We start from the raw sequence: 18866 nt of genomic DNA, 5'->3' as shown, positions 1-18866 counted from the left end.
ACACAGAATTCACCTATTAGGAGACATAAAAGTGCCGCACAGCCGACCCAGTGAACAGATTCCTGCATGTTGGAAGCTTCAACAGGCAAAGAACCCAAAAAATGAAACGTTCTGCTGTAGATGGGCTTTTATCAACTCGCACAGCAAAAAAAAAAAAAAAAAAAAAATCAAGCTGTTACTTATTAACTTCAGAACAAATAAAATTAGATCAATATTACTGTCAGAGAAGACCCAGAAAACTTTTTAATGTTGCAATGTATCTTAGACTCACAATGATTTGGTTGAAATATCTTGGTTGCATGCAAAATGAAAGTAAATGTTTTTATTTTTGTATTGGAATAATGATCATTAATCCATATTGCTCTAATAGGCATACACTGGAATTTGACTTTTGAATAAAATACAATTAAATCATGGTTTTTTGGATATAGTCTTGCTGTGGGAATGATGTCTATTGTATAACCATTATATTAATGATGTCACCTTTGTCTATCTTCCCATTTCCTGCTATACAAACACTTGCCTAAAAAAAATAAAGTACACTCACCTCATCATTTCCCAAAACCTGTGGTGGAATTGAGCGTGGATTTGTTTACACGCTGGTCAAGTATTGACCGCACACCGCGTAGGTTCAACTGAACCTCTAGGAAATCCCCCAGTCCTGCAGCAAAGTTTCTATTTTTTTTTTTAACTGAAAGAGGAGGACAAGTTCTAAAAGACAATCTTAACTCAAGTTTGGGTAGAATAAGGTTAAGTTTGGCAAAGTTTTGTACTCACCTCATTGTGCTGCTGTAATACAAAAAGGAGCGATGTTGAAAGTGAATAGTGGATTCATTGGAACTCCATTCTTTGACAATGTGGAATGTGATACTGGCAACACACAAATTACTGTATATCTTCCTGAGACACAGCCTATTGATTTGTGTCCACTGTTGCATTCATTTTGACTCAGCATGACAGGAAAGTTAACTGCATCCCAAACAAACACATGAGACATTAGTGGAAAGGCCATGATGTACTCCACTGAGCACACAAGGACTTTGTAGTAGTTCATATATCTAGTAAGTATTTTATTGCTTTCAGAAAAGGCACCAAAGGCGTAGTTTTCCCAAGAATTGGGTCAGGTCGCAGGATAACGAATTTTGAAATTGTATTATTTATTTGTTTTTTAAAATAAATTTAGATATACTGGTCAAAGTTGCAAAATTCTGAGCTCTTTTTTTAATTGCAACATCAGCTCTAGTTTCACATGTCAATTTGCTGGACACCTAGGGGTCTCTTGTTTTCCACAGAACTGGCCTGGTTGTGAGGAAACACATTTTGAAAATGTTTTTTTTCTTTTTTTTTAATTGAGTGTAATGATTGAAGCTGCAGAATTTAGAGGCTTTTTATTTTTAAATGAATAGAACGGTTGGTAGTGGGATAACACATTTTAAATATCTGGATGAAAGTACCTATGCTGATATCTGGAGTGCTATAGTATTCCTTGTATGTTGTGTGGTTACAGGATATCGCGTTTGTGTCTTTTGTATGATTTTTTTTAACCGGTGTAATTGCAGTCGATGGCATAGCAATTGTCTCTTTTAATTTGAAGGTGGTCAACTGCGCTCATTTTCGGCGTATTACCGTAATGCACAGTATTTCAATCGCAGTTGGAGCTTGGCTTCGTCTTTGCTAATGAAGGCTGGCCTGACCCTAGTCTATAACTGCAGTCACTACGTTAATGTAGTTTTATCTACGATGCATTCCGACTTCTGTATCCGGTGAGCTGTTAACTTGGTCTATCTTTCTCCTTCTTTTAAAAAAGGTGTTGATAGATGGTAGATATTGGTCTATCGATACAGCCTCTACATAAAACATCCAAATTCCCTTGCTTCAAATCAAAAATTTGTGTTTTACTTAGGAATGCACCGCGATGAAAAATTTTATTGCAGATTCCGAAACGGAAACGGAAATAGTAAAATGGCGGAAGTACGTTGGCAAAACATTAGCGCGCCAACTTGTTTTCCGACTCACGGTCGTTACCGCTTTGATTCGTTTCATCAGTCAGTTAAACACGAGTAAAACTCTTTGAAAGTTAAGACACAGTGCTGGTTTTGCGGGTACGTAGCCACTAGCGAAGCAACTTAAAATGCTTTTTTAGTTTAGTTTTTAGTTGGCTGTATATTTGTGTTTAAGAGATACGAATTGTTCTGTTAAAAATGTGCGTTTTTGTGTTTATTTAAGGTATGGCGGTGCCGTTTGTGCAAGACTGGGATATTGTGCAGACACTCGGTGAAGGATCCTATGGAGAGTATGATTTATTTTTGTTTCATGTCGTTAGAAAATGTTGTTTGCTTTGCTTGCACTTGAAATTAAACCTATTAGCTTTTTGACGTTTCCTGAAAAAGGTTCATATAAACCGTTTAGACTCAAAGTAGAAGCTTCATGTATGTGATTGTAATATGAAAAGAAAACTACATGATGCGTAAAATGTTAATGATGCGTAAAATGTTAAATGCATTGCATGTAAAAGTTAAGAAAAAGTGGAACCAAAATAAAAGTTGAAATTCTACTTCTAATGTAAATAAAACTGACCAGTATTTGGGCAATGAGGCTTTTGCAAACTAGGAGGAGGCCCCCTTACCCCTTTTGATGTTCCTCTTTGTTGTGTTCATGTGGTTAGAGTGAGACTGTTAGTAAACAGACAGACGGAGGAGGCGGTCGCAGTCAAAGTGATCAACACCTTGCAGGCTAAAGAATGTGAGGAAAATGTCAAGAAGGAAATCTGCGTGCACAAGGCAGGATGCGACCTCCGAGCAAATTTGTGAAGCTTAATGATGAAATCAATTAGTTTATGTGTGATCTACGTTTGCATTGTTTTCAGATGCTGCGCCACAGCAACATTGTGCGTTTCTTTGGCCATCGAAAGGAAGGAACTACAGTCTACCTCTTTTTGGAGTATTGCACCGGAGGCGAGCTGTTCGACCGCATCGGTGAGACACGAAATGGTTTCTTACATGAAACGCCTACATGAGAGAAGGAATTAGATTTTATTTTGGAAAATCACCTCTTGTGATTAAATGTCACAAATGAAACTTTTGTCTTCAGAGCCAGATGTCGGAATGAAAGAGAAAGACGCTCACCGATTTTTCCAGCAACTTATAGGTGCCATGGTAAGAGAACTATGTTTGTGTGTGTGTTGACGATACAACCCTGTTTCAGCTTTCAGGAAATTCTCACTAGATTCTTTCTGCAGGAGTATCTCCATAAGCTTGGCATTACCCACAGAGACATAAAGCCAGAGAATATTTTGCTGGATGACAAAGGTAAAAATTGCTGTTTTCCTTTGGGATAGACCGATTATATGCACTTATATTTGGTATTTGACAGTTATGGGCATCTGCGTTTTCAAAAAAATGTAATGGCTGTTTATACATCGCTTGTAACCGTTTTGTTTATAGTTTAAGTTGACTTGAGAAGACATTCTACTGACGCTGGGTAAATTTGGAATATTTTGTTTTTATTCCAAATTAAATAAAAAATAAGTTAAATTTCAGAATTTTTGTTTTTATTCTTAAGTTACGTTAAGCTTGATTTGAATAAAAAATAGAGTTATTTACTTTTTATGGTTTCAACTTAAAAGTCAAGCACTTTTTTTTAATTTCAAGTCAAATCAAGCGCTACCACCAGGGGGCAATGTTTCCCAAATGTTTGCATGATAAAAGCCTAATATAGGCTCAAATGGCGTTGAGTTTCTCACCTGATTCCTAGTATTTACAGTGCTAGTTGTCAATTGAGACCCATTTTGAAAAATCCGATTGACAAAAAATTGGAATACATTCGGTTTGAAATGACTGAAAATGACCTTTTGACTGCTAATTGATTAAAATTGGCTTAAAAGTAAATAATGTGCTTGATTGTAAGTAGGCTTATTTTTTCCATTGGTTTGCAGCAAGTAAGTTAGCTGTGTTGCCCTGTTTGCCAGGTTTTTGCCGTTAATTATTATTTACTTTATTAATTTAGTTTGTTATTATTATTTGTAAGTATCAAGTCTTGAAGCCTAGTTTATATACTGCTTGTTTTAAAAAAGGCACTAAATAGACATGTTTAACCAAACATGATGAATAATCGTGATGATTGTGATTTCAATATGGATTAAAAAAAAAAATCTGTGATTATTATTTTACCATAATCGTGCAGCCCAACATGTAACACTTTACATTGTACAGAATGCTACTTTATTTGACAAGAATGAGCAGAAATGTATGTTTTTGATTTGGGGGAAAAAAAAAAAAAGTCAACCTGCGTTTGCCTTCTTTGAAGTGATATTTTGAGCACTTTGCTTTGGCCTTCCAGACAACATCAAGCTGACCGATTTTGGCCTCGCAACGATGTTTCGCTTCAAAGGACGAGAGCGGCTCATGACTCGACTCTGCGGGACTCTCCCTTATGTCGCCCCAGAGGTGCTGAGCCAAACCCAGTACAAAGCTCAGCCAGCAGACATTTGGTCTTGTGGAATTGTGCTGACGGCAATGCTGGCTGGAGGTAAGTTCAACCGTCAACCACTTGTATTGCTGTGACTTGTATTGCTGAATCCCAAACCATGCGACAACAGCTTTGGAATCTGCCATCCAAGTTTTGGTCCAAGCATCTCTTCTTTTCCCCTCCCAGAATTGCCATGGGACCAACCTGCTGAAATATGTCAGGAATATTTGGATTGGGTAAACAAGAAAACCTACCAGTCTCCGTGGAAGAAAATACAGCCAATGCCTCTCAGTAAGCCCTTAAGTTCTAAGTCATACTTTGCTCTTTTTGTGTGTTGCTTCATCTTGTTTTTGGCAGGTTTGTTGTCCAAGTTACTCTTGACCAAACTAGAAGAACGGATCACCATTGAGGACATTCAGAAAGACCGCTGGTTCACTGAAGGTAACTCTTAAAAGAAGTCTTTAATTTAACTTTACAGCTTTTTAATAATTATTTTATGAAGGTGTAAAGGAGCCACAAGGTCCTTTAAGATCATCTGTCAATAAACACGAGAGGTGATTTTTTTTTTATACCTTTTTTTTTTAATCCTTATTTTTGTGCTCCTAACACCATCATTAGAGTATTGTCCATTTCAGTGACGACAAGATACAGTTCTCCAGCTCCCAGCCCGACCTTGCCGTTGGAGGCTGGGAAGCCGTGCTGCTCATTGACCAGTCAGACTGTCAGGTCAGCTTCTCTCAGCCGACCAAACCCGAGCACATGCTACTGGGTAGTCAGCTGCTGGCAACACCCGGAGCCAGTCAGGTGAGTCCAAGGCCTTTAAGAGTATTTTCCTGTCCTTTATACGACTGCAGTTTAGAGTAGAGACGTATCATGGCACCGCGCCTAATTCAAAATATCACTTGGATACCTAGGTGACATTTTTGTAGGTTGTGTGCCATGACAATACCGATATGCTAAAATACAGCGTTCTGCTAGCGAACGTCTCTTGTTCCGAAAAATTTCAAAATGCCTCTTCGGAAAAATGTATTGTGATCTCTCCTTTGCGGACGCAGACACCATGGCAAAGATTAGTGCGCCGAATGACGCGTTTCTTCACCTCCGTGAATGCTGACACCTCTCTGGCGTCGCTAAAAAGTGCTTGTGATAGTCTGGTCCTATGCTACAAACTCACCTGCAGCAATCAGGTATGTGTATGCTTCTTTTACGGTGTCCATTTTGAAATCGATTACATGGAAAAGCACTACATTATACACTTTTAAATGCTGATCAGACCTGCTTTGGGAGGACAGGGTACCAAAGTGTATGCCGATGAGCAATTTCCTAATTTTGTGGAGTTTTATTTATTTATTTGGGAAGGGCAGGTTAATCACAGGGATCTTATTTTCTTTAAAAAAAAATTGTTTCTTAAAGTCACTTTGGAAAGCATGAAAATGTATTTTAATGTCTACGTAGACGCAAAGCTCATTTTTTTTAAATTAACAATAACAAAATAGATATGATGTACTGCAATTATCTGGACATTGCGGGGCGGCGCCAGGAACTTTTCACAAATTTGACACAATTCCTCAGTCCATGGCGGCATATATCAAATAAAATATATTTATGCAGTTAAAATATATATAACTGGCAGCTTTTTTGTACCCTAATACATTAGTTGTCAGCCTGCAGAGTTTTCGAACATTGTGTGACCGTGTGCATGTGTGTTATTTAAAGCTATTTGACCCTATTTTTGTCCCTCAGATTACTGTGAGCACACTGGACAAGCGTAATAACAACCTGATTTTCAAAGTCCACTTGTTTGACATGAATCAAAAAGTGCTCTTAGACTTCAGGCTATCCAAGGTAAGTTTTAGTGGATACCATCCGTGTTTACACAGTATGTTTGCGACAGTTACTAAGCCGCTCCTAAATCATCTCTGCTGTTTCCGGAGATCAATTCTCGAAAGCTCAGCGCTGAACTAGCAAGCTATGCACCTGCAGATACCATATACAGTATGTCATATGTAACTCGGTGCGCTGCAATAGCAAACTGCATTGTGGGACTTTTTAGCGGTACGTTAGCGTTCCCTGTTGGTCTAAATAAGTTACTACAGAGCCACACACAATTAACCCAGACACGCTTTTACCCACTTTAATTCTCGCCATTACGGTAAGACCAGAAGGTTCATTTTATGCCAATATGTGACATTCAGGCCATTTTGTTAATTAAGGCCAGGGGGGTATAATCTAAAACAGTGGTTCTCAACCTTTTTTAAGTGATGTACACCCTGTGAAATATCTTTTCTGCCAAGTACCCCTTAAACAGTGCAAAGCATTAGGGGTTTTAAAAAAAAAAACTTTAAACATACTATGGGTGTCTGATTTGTTGAACTTTAGACCATTTCAAATTTCATTTGTATTTTTTCTCTTTTGAATAATAGAAATCATTAAAAATATTATTAAAAATTCTTAAAAAGAAATCACTTAATTATTAATAAATATTTGTCCACAAAAAAAATCAATATAAAGTGTCAGACCTGTTCTCCAAAAAATATATATACATACATATTTGTCCACAGAAAATGATCAAACAAAGTGTCCTGTTTTGGGATTACAGTAGAGCTCTCGTCACAAAAATTAATCATTAACTAAATTATTAATAAATATTTGTTCTCCCCAAAATAATCAACATAAAGTGTCAGACCTGTTCTCCAAAAGAAATAATTATTTGTCCGCAGAAAAAAATATTCAACTTAAAGTGTCCTCTTTTGGGATCATAGTAGACTTGACAGGTAACGAGTTGGCACATGACAAGTTGGGTCATTCTTGTATGGGGGAGAATGTGGGTTTTACAGTATTGTAAATTGAATAACCTACTGACCATAAAATTTATTTTATGAACTTATATTTTCTTGAAACAACTAATTCATGTAATCATTATTTCTAAAGGATTTTTGCTTGTTTGTTTGTTTCTTTTATTTAAAATCTAGAGTACCCCCTGAAATTCCTTCAAGTACCCCCATTTGAAAACCACTGACCTAAAACACAGGTGTCAAACTCAAGGCCCGGGGGCCAAATGCAGCCCGCCAAATCTAGTAGAAGTCCCACGAAAACAAATCATACAGATTTCCATGACCCTTGCTAAACTCTTTTCCAGAATTGTTACTTCTCATGTGTATTATATAATAAAGTAGAGATTGAGCAGTACTTTTTGGTTTGGTTTCTTACAGTAACTTAATCATTCAACAAACTGTTTCTTCTGATTTCAAAACTACTAAGCCATCAATTGGTTGGTGACACTAATCTTACTGCGAGGCCATTTAAAATGGACTTGGTTTCCTCATCATATCAGCAGTAGCGACAAAATTGCCCCCAGCAGAAATGAGTTTGATACTCCTGATCTAAAATAATTAATATTTTCTCTGTAAGCAATTTTACATAATTGCATATGTATATAATGATGACACGATGACGCCTTCAAATCAGTCTGTTTTTCCTTTTCAATTTTTGAACAATGAACTTCCATCAAGTGTCATTTGTGTTCATGGTGGGTTTTTGGAACAGCCGCCCTTGCTGCTGAAAAAAAAAATCCCTCGAGCGAACATTGATTTATTCTCATTCACTTAGAGAAGAACACGAGATGATCGACACACTGTTCCACTATGGTCATTTTGTGTGTTCAGGGTGACGGTCTGGAGTTCAAACGTCTCTTCTTGAAGATAAAGCAGAAGCTCTGCAACATCATCTGCACTCAGAAGATTACCTTCCCTGGCACTTAAAGCCACTGACTGTGAGAAACAAACATTACATTTACAGTTACGACGGGAGGTACTTGTTGATATGTAGCTGTTTTCTTGTTAAGCCTATATATTTAAATTATCTGCTCATGTGCTTGTTTGTTCCGTTTAGTTTTTCCTCCTTACTTGTTGTCACGTTATGCATTCAGAAACACTGTAGGCCAACAATCCATTCGAGAGCTTGCATCTCAATTGAGCCGACTAAGACTGACTTCTCATGTTACTTCACGTCACTATTCAGAATCTTAAATAGTTAGAAAAAAAAGATGTTCATGCCAAACAATCTTTATTACGCAATTATTTTTCAAGAGGATTCAAAAAACAGATTTCCTGTTTATGATAAACAGATGCAGGATAGTGATGCAGTCTTGAAAGAACACAAAAAATGAGAACTTCCATTAGTGCCAGCCAGCCAAACGCTTTAGGAGCCTGTCGCCTGGACAGTGATGGTGACATTGACGGGGTCGTTGTCGCCTGTGGGGGGGGCTTGGCCGGCGGTGGACAAGGGGGAAGCCGCACGGAGTATTTTCAGACCTAGATTAAAAAAAAAAAAAAAAAATGGTGATCAGCAAATCTGTGTTGGTTCTCAAACTTTTTTTTTTTTTTTTTTTTAATGTAACCCCTGTGCTTCCCCAGCCTAGTACCCACTAACCGGCAGAAAGCTTTTTTTGAATGGGGAAGGAAAAAAATGAAATACAACAGAGTTCTGAGCTATTGGTGTCTGGTTTATTAAACTTTGCAATTCAATTTGTTGGAGTATTTCTTGGTGTATATTATTCAGCAGCTCCGGAAGATAGCTCACGTAACATCATCTTACTTATTTCTGGCCCAACTGTTATAAAATTGCATCACTAATGACAATACAGACCTGAATGAAAAGTTACAAAAATAATGACATACAATGTTTTGCAAAGAAGTCACAAAAATCCAATTTAGCAATGTTCCAATTATTTTGCTCTTCATTCAGAAAAAAATAAATACCATATTTTCCGCACTATAAGGCGCACACTCAATTACTGACATATTTTACAACAGTTTCCATATATAAGGCGCACCGGTTTATAAGGTGCACCCTCAATTAATGACATTTTTAAACTTTTTCAATGACAATATAGTGATACGCAAAGTAATAACAATAATAACTCTAAACTCTCACTAGCACAATAACTCAATGTCAATATGAGCAACCTTGTTCAACTTTAAACACACAAAAGAAACAGGCAAAGCTTACTTTATCAGTTCATTCCCCATCTACGAATCTCAAGCTCGGTATTAATCCATATATAAGGCGCACCTGATTATTAGGCGCACCATCAGCTTTTAAAAAATAATTAAGGCTTTTAGGTGCACCTTATAGAGCAGAAAATATGGTACGTTTCCTGTTGCAGTTTTAGAAAGCGTTAAATTAGGTTTGTTTATACCTGCAGAAATCTTGTTAAAGTCTCACTTTTGAGAACACGTGCTGTATAATATCAGGAATAGTGTTACCCCGTTTTTCTGCGGGGCGCAGGAAAATCCCCACAATAAGTCATTTCCGCAAAGTAGGCTTGTTGCCTCAAAATCTCACTCAAACAAGGCCATTCAATCATGCCAAATTTGAACTCAATTTCGCAACAGCTCCTCACTACTCTAATTGGTTTCTTTTCATCTGACTTTGTGACATCTTTTAAGCGTTCCGTTAAGTGTACATGGCCAGCTTGCCTGGGCTAGTTGAGCTGCTCATATCTGGTATTCCCTCCTCTGTCCCAGTGACCACCTCATCCTCTGGTAAGTTAATGTTCTCCCTTGACTGGCTGTGATGCCTTGAAGAGTAAAACGTAAGAATCCTTTAATTAAAGTACACTCCAAAATGGACGTCACTATTTGCTGATGCAGTAAATACTCACAGGCCAAAAAACATGTCATGTAGTCCTGCAAAAAGTCAACAGAGGAAACATGAATTTTGTACATTCATCTTAGTGTTAGCATTCAATTATTTGTGAGTGAGACTCACGTGGGTTGTTGTTGCGGTTGCGAAAAATGTACATGAGCACGAGCACTGTGGCGACGGCTGCGAAAAGCATCCCGCCAATGGCTGCACCGATCACCGCAGGGTAGTTGGTAGAGCGTGGCTCGGCTGCAACATATCACAGTTTACACGTTGCAACAAAGCTATTGTGCGGGTTTGTGTTTGATTTGTGTGTGTGTGTATGTATATATATATATATATATATATATATATATATATATATATATATATATATATATATATATATATATATATATATATATATATATATATATATATATACACACACACACACACATATTTGGGCTGCATGATTATGGCCAAACATGGCATTTTTTTAAACAAGCAGTATATAAAAAGGCTTAGTAATAATGAACTAAAAGAAATAACGTACATAATAATGGCAAAAACTTGGCACACAGGGCAACACGGCTAACTTACTTGCTGAATGAGCCGACTTAGAACAAGCACAGTTTTTACTTTTAAGCAAATTTTAATCAATTAGCAGTCAAAATGTCTTTCGGTCATTTCAAACCGAATTTATTCCAAATTTTTTCCAATCGAATTTTTCAAAATCTGTCTCAATTAACAGCTAGCACTTTACTAGGAATCAGGTGAGAAACTCAATGCCATTTCATACTGGTAAATAATATATTAGGGTGAAAAAATAGGATTTTGTCATGCAAACGTGGGAGGCATTGCCACCTGGCGATAGTATGACAAAGTGTTTGATTTGACTGTATTGAATCCGGCTTTTTAAATGTTAATTCATCGTGGCAGCCAATATCGTGATCACAATTAAAACTGCAGCCAAATATATGAGATTGTATAATGATAGTTGTAAAACACTGGGAATGTGAAAGCTGTACAATTTCCTGGGGAATTAACAGGAATGTATTGTTATTCACAAGAATCCGTTATGTAGATATAATAAAACCTTAAAACCCCTGCTTAACAAGCAATCAGCTGAGTAGGATTGTTGTTATCTGTGTCTTAGAAGAAAGAGGAACACACATGGGAAATGGAATAAAAGAAGCGGGGGGGAAAAGCGAAATACAAAGTGAGTGTTGTTTGTGTATGTGTGGGATTATTCTTGAGTCTTTCACCTGAGTAGATAAAGAAAAAGAACAGTATTAAGACATTACATCAGATTAAATCAATCATAGTCTTAATTGCATTTGCATTCAATTTCAAAAAATGAAACATATACTTTTAGTGTTCCCTAAGTTCGGATCAGAAGCTGAACTGTAAACAGTCAAAACTTATGGTTTATGTTCAGACAGTAAGACTTGTTGCTCAATTCCATATTTTTTGGGGTGATGTCGTTCACAATTCCAAATTCATAAGTCTTTGTGACCTCTATGTGACGTGTGAAATTAAATGACCCAAACTATCCTGCGTGTGCATTTGTGTGCATGGAATTTTGGCATTTTAGCTTGTGGGTAAAAGCCAAAAGTAGGATGGGAGAGATCTGCGACTTTATACGCAAATTTCGCAACGAGGTTTCGCCTTAAGCGCAGAACTGTGACGTCTGTTGCTTGTTGGTCATGTGCGGGTCAGATTAACGCAACCTGGCCATTCGCACTGAAGTAACATGACAAACGTTTTCGGGACCACATAGCCGCTTGTGTCTCATTTGAAAAAGATGCATCTGTGTTGTTCAAATTGCCATGAAAAGATCAGATGCAGGTTGCATAGGGATAAAAAAAAACAACCTGCATTGGGTCTATAGAAACTGCTGTCTGAACATAACCTATAACTCTGCGTTATTAAGATTGTTTATTCCTGACGGATGTTCATGCCGTGTAGGATTTGCTCTTTAATCTACCTGGGGATTTTGCAGCTGTGGGATGCCCAATGGTTTTGTGGTTGAAAGGTGTAACCCGGAACTGGTACTTTGCAGTGGGTGTCAGCCTGCCCACGGTGTGAATCCTGACACCGGGATCCTGAATGATGTTATGGTGCCAGACCTCAGCGCGGATCCTTTCTTCTGTTCCCTCCGTTGAGTCGTTGTTGCTTGCTCTCCTCCCCAGTTGCTCGTTCGCACCTTTGTGTTGCACGATGAATCCGGTCCAGCCTCGTTGGGCATCGCCCTCCATCTTCCACTCTAGCTCCACCTCGTTCCGCGAGTGGCCGATGTACATCACCTTGATCAGGGTGGCGTTGGGAGGCATGGGGTGCTCTGAAAGGGAAACCAGTTAGAGCCCAACATTGTGGCTGCTTCAAGGAAATATTTGAAAGACGCTTACTCTGAACAACAAGAGTAATGTTGAGGTCGGCTCCTCCCACCGCATTGCTCGAGGCGCACCTATACTCGCCGCTATCCTGATTCTGATCTGTGTCTCGCACGGTAAGGTTGGCCCAGGCTGATGTCCTCAGTAGCATGTACTTGTATGTGTCTCGGATGTCCAAACCTCGATTATTGAACCATGTGATCTGACTGGTGGGAAGATAGTTTGCCCTCACGTTGCACGAAAGCTGCACGTCGGCCCCCTCGTACACAGATACAAGCCTCCGTTGCGTCAGCAACACAGGCGCCTCTGAAAAAAAGACAAGTGTGGAGAGCCAATGTCCAACACATAGCAATGGCGCAAATGCTCTGAGCACTGACCCAACGTGAGTCTGCAGGTCTTAGTTTGGCCCAGAAGAGGATGCTTTGCATGGCAGATGTAAGGTCTTCCACTGTGGGCAGTGCCATAGCGTATGTTGAGAATGTTGCTGTTCTCTTGCCCAGGTGTGCCAAGGCCATCGGGGCCCTCCCACCACACCAAAGCACTGGGTTCCCCTCCGTCCCATGAGCATGACAACAAGAGATACTGTTTGCCGGTCGTCATGTAGGCTAAACACACTGGTTCTGAAGGTGGAAGGTCTGGTGGGGAAAATAATCAAGGCTTAGACAGTATTTTGCAAAGGCAAAGAAGTGGAGATTTTCCTGTTGTCAAATGACGTGGTAACAGGTAATTACAGTGGACCCCGGGTTATGGCGTCCCCGGCTTTGTTTTATTTCACGTTACGAAGTGGAATACTATTTTTTTTCATCCCCTCTTTTTTTTCCCACGTTATAGCGTCAACAACTGTCATGACCTGTGTGGTTGTATGTGTTTGCCTCTATTCACGCGTTTTTAGGTAATTGCTGTTATTTTCAGGTTGCTTCAAAATGCCAGCGCTGCAACGCATCACTAAGATGCTCGTCTGCTATTGGTCAGTCTCACGGTTTCAAGATGGCGACATGCGAAAGACTTGATCTAATGTGAGTGCTTTCAATATCGTATTTATTGTGCGTTTTAGTGCTTGATTCAAACTTTAATTGGTTAGCCAATCCCAAGATTGCTAGTGATGTTAAAGGGAGAGAAGAAGATGATTCGTATGGATAACAAAATGGCAATTGTTGTTTCATGTCAAGACCAAGTAGAAATGCCTTTGTTTCTGAGAAGAGACCAATACCCGCAAAAATTGTTCTCAAGACCATGACCGATCCGGAAAACTAGAACACAATTGTGTCTCCCAGGTTTAAGCTGAAAATATCCCAAATAATAAAAATTTCTGACTGAATTATGACTCAAATTAGGATGTGACTTGCATATCACGCCTCTGTTAGGACTCCATGTCATGTACAGTAGTTAAGTAAAGCATTGATATGTTCGTAAGATTCAAGTGCCTGGGTGCAGAAGTAGAATTTCAGAGGAATTAACTCACATGCCTGCGTGCTGCACTGCACTGATTTTTTAAGTGCCAGATGGGAACCCACACATGTAAACAAGGTACTGTTGCCAGCCAGGTCTTCAGACTGCTGCAAGATGTTGCTAATGTGCCCTCTGTCGTCCTTATCTTCTCCCGTATGACCCAAGTGTTGAGTCCAGTGAACGTGTGCGGAAGGGAACCCACCAGCCCAGGAACATTGTAGTCTCAGGGAGGTGTGATTCATTGCCGGATCCATAGAGCAGGAAGGAGAGCCATCTGGTGGATCTGTGGGAGCAAGAGGGCAGCATAACAAGGCAGTGAAGCATGAGGGGAAAAAAAACAAAACATCAATGGTCATGCTGAATATACAGTGAACCCCCGTTCATCGCAGGGAAACTTTCCAAACCTACCCAAATATCCGAGATGTATTGGCACCATATAAATAAACATTATTGTAGTAGTTTCACAAATATGTGACAAAATACTCTGCAAACATTGTAAACATTCGAACATGCACACTTAAAATGTTTAGGAACTACTATAATCCCCCAAATATAAGATACATGTTTTCCAAAAATGAAGGCTAAAAGTATGGCCGCTTTCTACAAACGGTAATTTAAAGATTAGAATTATTTTTTATTTGACATAATTTGAGGAAGATTGATGTGTCAGCCACATCAACTTTTTTTGACACGCAGATGTACATTTCCATATCGGCAATATTCCTTCTTACAATTATTTCTGTAACTGGATGAGCTAGAGGTCGGAGGTCAGTTGCTCGGGTTAGCTGAGGTTGTTAGAGGATTACTTTCAATAAAAGAAGCTAGCAGACTGAACCAATGTCTGAGTCCATTGTTGTTCACATACGAGGTTTAAAGCTGTTAAAAGTTTGACTTGTTTATATTTACGCAATCGCAAACTTAATGGAACAGGGATGGATCGCAACTTCGGGTAGTTCTGGCAAAAGACTCGTGCAGCATCGCAAGAAAAAGGAAAAACAACTGCTTAGACCGCATTCAATGTTACAGTGGCGCTGCGTTCACTGACCGCGCAGAATGTTAGAAATCTGAATTATGCTTAACCCAAAAGAAGTATATTATTCCCGGATATGAACACAAAAACATATGAAGAATCAAGAAGATGAGATTTATTCTGTTCTGCTATAACTCTTACGTTGTTGCCAAAGTGTTGGTGCGTCTTTTGCGCGGTAATATAGAAAATACCAGAATTTGACATGGAAATTAAGGGTACGTCCTATACACAGGTGCGTCCGAGATTGGGGGAATTACGGTTCTATGTACTACTGGAGAAGTTTCTCACTAATATCAGAGATGTATATGGGCCATGGGAGGTGAACCGCATTATAGCGAGGGAACACTGTACCTGTTAAACAAAAATCTGGCCAAAGTCAAGCACTGGCCCTTGGAGGTGACCACTGCCACTTACCATTGTCACTTGTCATGGCTATGACATTACAGCAAGGACTTGCCAAAGAGTTCCTTCAAGTTCCCAGACGCTCCAAACAGAACCAGCCCGGACTGCCTTCTTACTCTGTGTGTTTGTTTGAGTGGAAATGTGCTGCATTTTATATTTCAAATGCTTGTGGATATAATGCGAAGGGATAGCGAAGAAACCAGATTGTCCATCAGGAAAGAAAACAGAAGAGGTGCAGTCAAGAAGATCAGAAATGGTGAAGATTCAGCGTTTCTCTTGAAGTGTGAATGACCAGAGTGATTTGGTTCTTTTTTCTACCATTAACAGTACCAAGACTGAAGACCACAAGCGAGTTAAGTGCCGTTATCGTTCAGACTCACAGTAGACAGTCAGGCTGATTGTTTTTCTGGAGCGCGTGTTGAGGTAGGTGTTCTGCGCCAGGCAGGCGTAGTCGCCAGTGTGCATGCGAAGGACCTTGGTGATGGTGAGCCGCGGTCCGGTGTACAGCTGCGAGTTGTTGTACAACCACACGTACTGGCTGGGTGGGTTGGACTGGGCTTGACACTGCAAAGAGACGGTCTCTCTCTCCAGGGCCGAGTAACCGCGCTCGTTGATCAAGACAGGAGTCACGTCAATCTGGGGAATGTCAGGACCAACTGGGAAAGAAATGTGTTTTTTTGTCAGTGGATACATTTAAAAAGGAATTTATCACCTAACGTCTGAAATGTCTGAAAACAACAAGGTAACTTTTGGGTTCTTAACGCATTCGCTATTTAACATAGGTTTGAATTGCCCGTTATACGTCTTACGACCCCAACCGCGGAACGGATTAATGTCGTAACACGGGGGCCCGCTGCATTTGCTGGCCTCATGCACACATATTTGCACCAGAAAATGATCTCTACTCACAAATAATGTCCATCCAAATCTGATCAGAGCGCTCACTGTTGACTGCGTTGCTGGCCACACAATGGTACCAGCCCGTGTGGTTACGGTTTACATCTGTCACGTTGACCACGCTGGTATTGCCCTGGGTGAACGTTGAGATGCTTCCTTGACTGTTTTCTTGTTGCCACACATATTGGATGGGCCCTGTCCCATTGTCCAAATTACATCGCAGCCATATTGTCGATCCTTCCACTGGAGAGTCATCGCTCAACAGGAGGTGCGGCTTCGTTACTGGAACTACGAACGTAAAAGCATTCTTATTGTCTCTATCATAGAGCTGCAATGATTCATTGATAACAAATCATTTAGTGAATTAAGCATTTTTGATTTACAATCATTTTGAGACCTACCATAGTTTTTTGCTTACAAGTCGAGTTTTTTTTTTTCCTAAGTTACAACCCACATATTTGGGGCGTCAATTTCTGACTCCATAACTCAAAACAAGACCAATTTTCTCTCCATATCTGAGTTTGACCAACAATGCTACTTATGTCATGTCATGTACAAGGCGTAAAATGATTATTAGTATTGTTCTTATATATACCTTATTTTCCGGACTACAAGGTGCACTAGTATATAAGTCGCAGCAGCAAAAAAAACATCTTTTGCCACGGATAAGCCACACTGGACTATAAGGTACTAGTATATGGTGGTAATATGAAACTTTAAAATGTTCTTTGTATATTTTTTCAATATATCAATTTATACTCTGATTTTTGTCAAATTCACTCAAATTCCAGTTCACACGGAGGTCGATTTATAACCACACATCGACTTGTACCAAAAAATTACGGTAGTTTGAGGTTAGGGTTTGCCACACAAAATTATGATTATTGGCTTTACCTCGTACTATGAGATGCACATAATAGTAATAGACTATGGGCGTGTTTTCTAAGTCATAAAAGGCCTGGCAGGTGTAGAGGCCCTGAGCGGCCACGGGAAGCTTGTCGATGCTGACGTCGGCACTTTTCAAGATGACCGTCAACTCCCCAAGCGTCTGGGCCATCTTCTGGAGCTTAGGTCCTTGCCCCAAGTTGTATACCACTGACTTGAGGGCTTCAGTGCCGGGCTTGGTGAAGCTCCAGAGATACATGTCAGGTAAGGTGGACCCGCACTCCAGAATCACAGCTTTGCCTACCACGCCGTACACCGTGGTTTCCTGGTACACCACCTCCCCATCAATGGACTGCACTGGAGTAAGGGAAGACACATGCATGCAAACGGGTGCAAGAGAGACAGCGGTGTTGTGTATCACGCATGTTTTAAGTTACACAATTAATTGCATTTCAAGATTTAACTAGCTTTGTTGTGCTACTGCTCAGCGCAGATAAAATCCTTCGATTGACCCTAAGAGATTCACAATACCGCCTGTGCTATTGCCAGACATTTGGCACACAGCATATTTGACGTGACGTCATGACAACTAAATGAGTTGTCAATAAGTCAGTGGTCCCAGCGCAGTACTGGGTCTCGTGGGCTGTACCCAAAATAATGTTTTGGAACTGATTTAGTTTAACAGTTCATTCATTTGTGCTTTGTTCGGCTTGATCTTTGTTTTTTTGGCGCCACCTCTGGCCACTGTTGATATTAAATTTGTCGTGACAAGGATGGTGTGCTTTTGAGAGCAGTCAGTCGGTGACGCACACGTTTTGTCTGTAAGTTGTACTTTATTTGTAAGAATACTCATGTATGATAACATGCCCAAAATGAGTTTGTTTGTTAATCCAACAATTTGTGACTGTGGATAACATGCTAGCTAATATTAGTTCTTATCTTCATGTTATATAGTGCCGCCCTGCATGCGTTTAGCTCGTTCAAATTTTCATTTGTGCCAGGTATTTTTTGGTACAAATCTCAATTGCTGACTGGTCTGTGGTGATAAAAAGGTTGAAGACCACTGACATAAGTCATTATGTGGGTGCCCCTCTGTGTCCAAAGTGAGACCCTACAGCACCATTTTATTGCGTTTAATTTTATTTGCATTTTACTGTACTGCTTGAAAAGACATTGTACGACCTCAGTTTTTGACTGGAGCTTTTTCCTTCCTCTGTAATTAATTAATTCCTATATTTTTAATTAATCTGTGATTCTCTTCCATCATTCGGTTGCTTTCAGCGCCACTAGACTGACAAAAGTCACACTGTAGCTCATAGATGCCAACTGTATGCTTCTTCATCTTCTACTAGTCCTTCTCTTTTAAAATTTTGGGCACCCCAGCTGTATATTCTTAAATCTGGGTGTAAATGACAGGAGATTACTCCTGTCTTTATTTTATTACATTATTAGATTATTACAGGAGATTATTACCACTGGCGACTAAGCACACATGCCACAAGAAACATAATCGATTGAAGAGAAGTCAATTGAAAACTAAATTACAGTTCAAAAATGACAATTACAGTTCCCACAGGAATATGAGTTTGCCACCCATTCAAATCTCATTGAATGGGTGTACAGAATATGTAAATTTCTTTTAACCCGATTCTATGTACATACTTACAGTTTGCAGAGTCAAACAGAAAGAGTAGCCCTAGAAGTTGGGCCAGCAT

At 39.5% G+C, this 18866-nt stretch overlaps 3 protein-coding genes across 5 annotated transcripts in view; 1 reads left to right on the top strand and 2 right to left on the bottom strand.

The window, feature by feature from the left end:
• cfb (complement factor B) overlaps nt 1-101 on the bottom strand; it is a 15724-nt gene extending 15623 nt beyond the window's left edge. Inside the window, exon 1 of the mRNA XM_088440802.1 lies at nt 14-101. Coding sequence (XP_088296928.1) covers nt 14-68 — 55 coding nt within the window. The 5' untranslated portion in view covers nt 69-101. The remainder of the gene's footprint in view (nt 1-13) is intronic.
• chek1 (checkpoint kinase 1) overlaps nt 1-8993 on the top strand; it is a 10983-nt gene extending 1990 nt beyond the window's left edge. The window contains exons 1-14 of one of the 3 annotated variants that reach the window (XM_088440814.1): nt 1976-2102; nt 2227-2293; nt 2666-2780; nt 2867-2975; nt 3091-3155; nt 3239-3308; nt 4339-4527; nt 4654-4758; nt 4825-4908; nt 4970-5021; nt 5103-5271; nt 5523-5654; nt 6211-6312; nt 8133-8993. In XM_088440814.1, the coding sequence (XP_088296940.1) occupies nt 2229-2293; nt 2666-2780; nt 2867-2975; nt 3091-3155; nt 3239-3308; nt 4339-4527; nt 4654-4758; nt 4825-4908; nt 4970-5021; nt 5103-5271; nt 5523-5654; nt 6211-6312; nt 8133-8228 (1353 nt within the window). In that variant the 5' untranslated portion in view covers nt 1976-2102; nt 2227-2228 and the 3' untranslated portion in view covers nt 8229-8993. Of the gene's footprint in view, nt 1-1975; nt 2103-2226; nt 2294-2665; nt 2781-2866; nt 2976-3090; nt 3156-3238; nt 3309-4338; nt 4528-4653; nt 4909-4969; nt 5022-5102; nt 5272-5522; nt 5655-6210; nt 6313-8132 lie in introns of those variants that run through there. The other 2 variants (XM_088440812.1, XM_088440813.1) reach the window with 2 other exon arrangements.
• On the bottom strand, nt 8517-18866 carry vsig10l2 (V-set and immunoglobulin domain containing 10 like 2). The gene is made up of 12 exons (XM_088440801.1): nt 18818-18866; nt 17161-17508; nt 16279-16554; nt 15750-16025; nt 13951-14220; nt 12866-13123; nt 12504-12794; nt 12083-12436; nt 10240-10362; nt 10133-10157; nt 9948-10048; nt 8517-8780 (listed from the first exon to the last, which is right to left on the bottom strand). The coding sequence occupies exons 1-12, from the start codon at nt 18864-18866 to the stop codon at nt 8668-8670; spliced, it is 2484 nt and encodes an 827-aa protein (XP_088296927.1). The 3' UTR covers nt 8517-8667.

Source organism: Hippichthys cyanospilos, chromosome 18 (assembly GCF_059441005.1).
Source record: "Hippichthys cyanospilos isolate Australia breed blue-spotted pipefish chromosome 18, RoL_Hcya_1.0, whole genome shotgun sequence".
NCBI classification, from domain to species: domain Eukaryota; kingdom Metazoa; phylum Chordata; class Actinopteri; order Syngnathiformes; family Syngnathidae; genus Hippichthys; species Hippichthys cyanospilos.
This window is presented reverse-complemented; position numbering and strand designations above follow the sequence as displayed.

Coding starts and splice junctions, on each gene's coding strand:
- vsig10l2 (XM_088440801.1), bottom strand. CDS start 18,866: ATGCTGGCCCAACTTCTAGGGCTACTCTTTCTGTTTGACTCTGCAAAC. Junction 13,124..13,950: donor GCAGTGCAGCACGCAGGCAT/GTGAGTTAATTC, acceptor TTTCCCCACCAG/ACCTTCCACCTTCAGAACCA. Junction 8,781..9,947: donor GAGCAGCTCAACTAGCCCAG/GCAAGCTGGCCA, acceptor TTTTTAATCTAG/GTCTGAAAATACTCCGTGCG.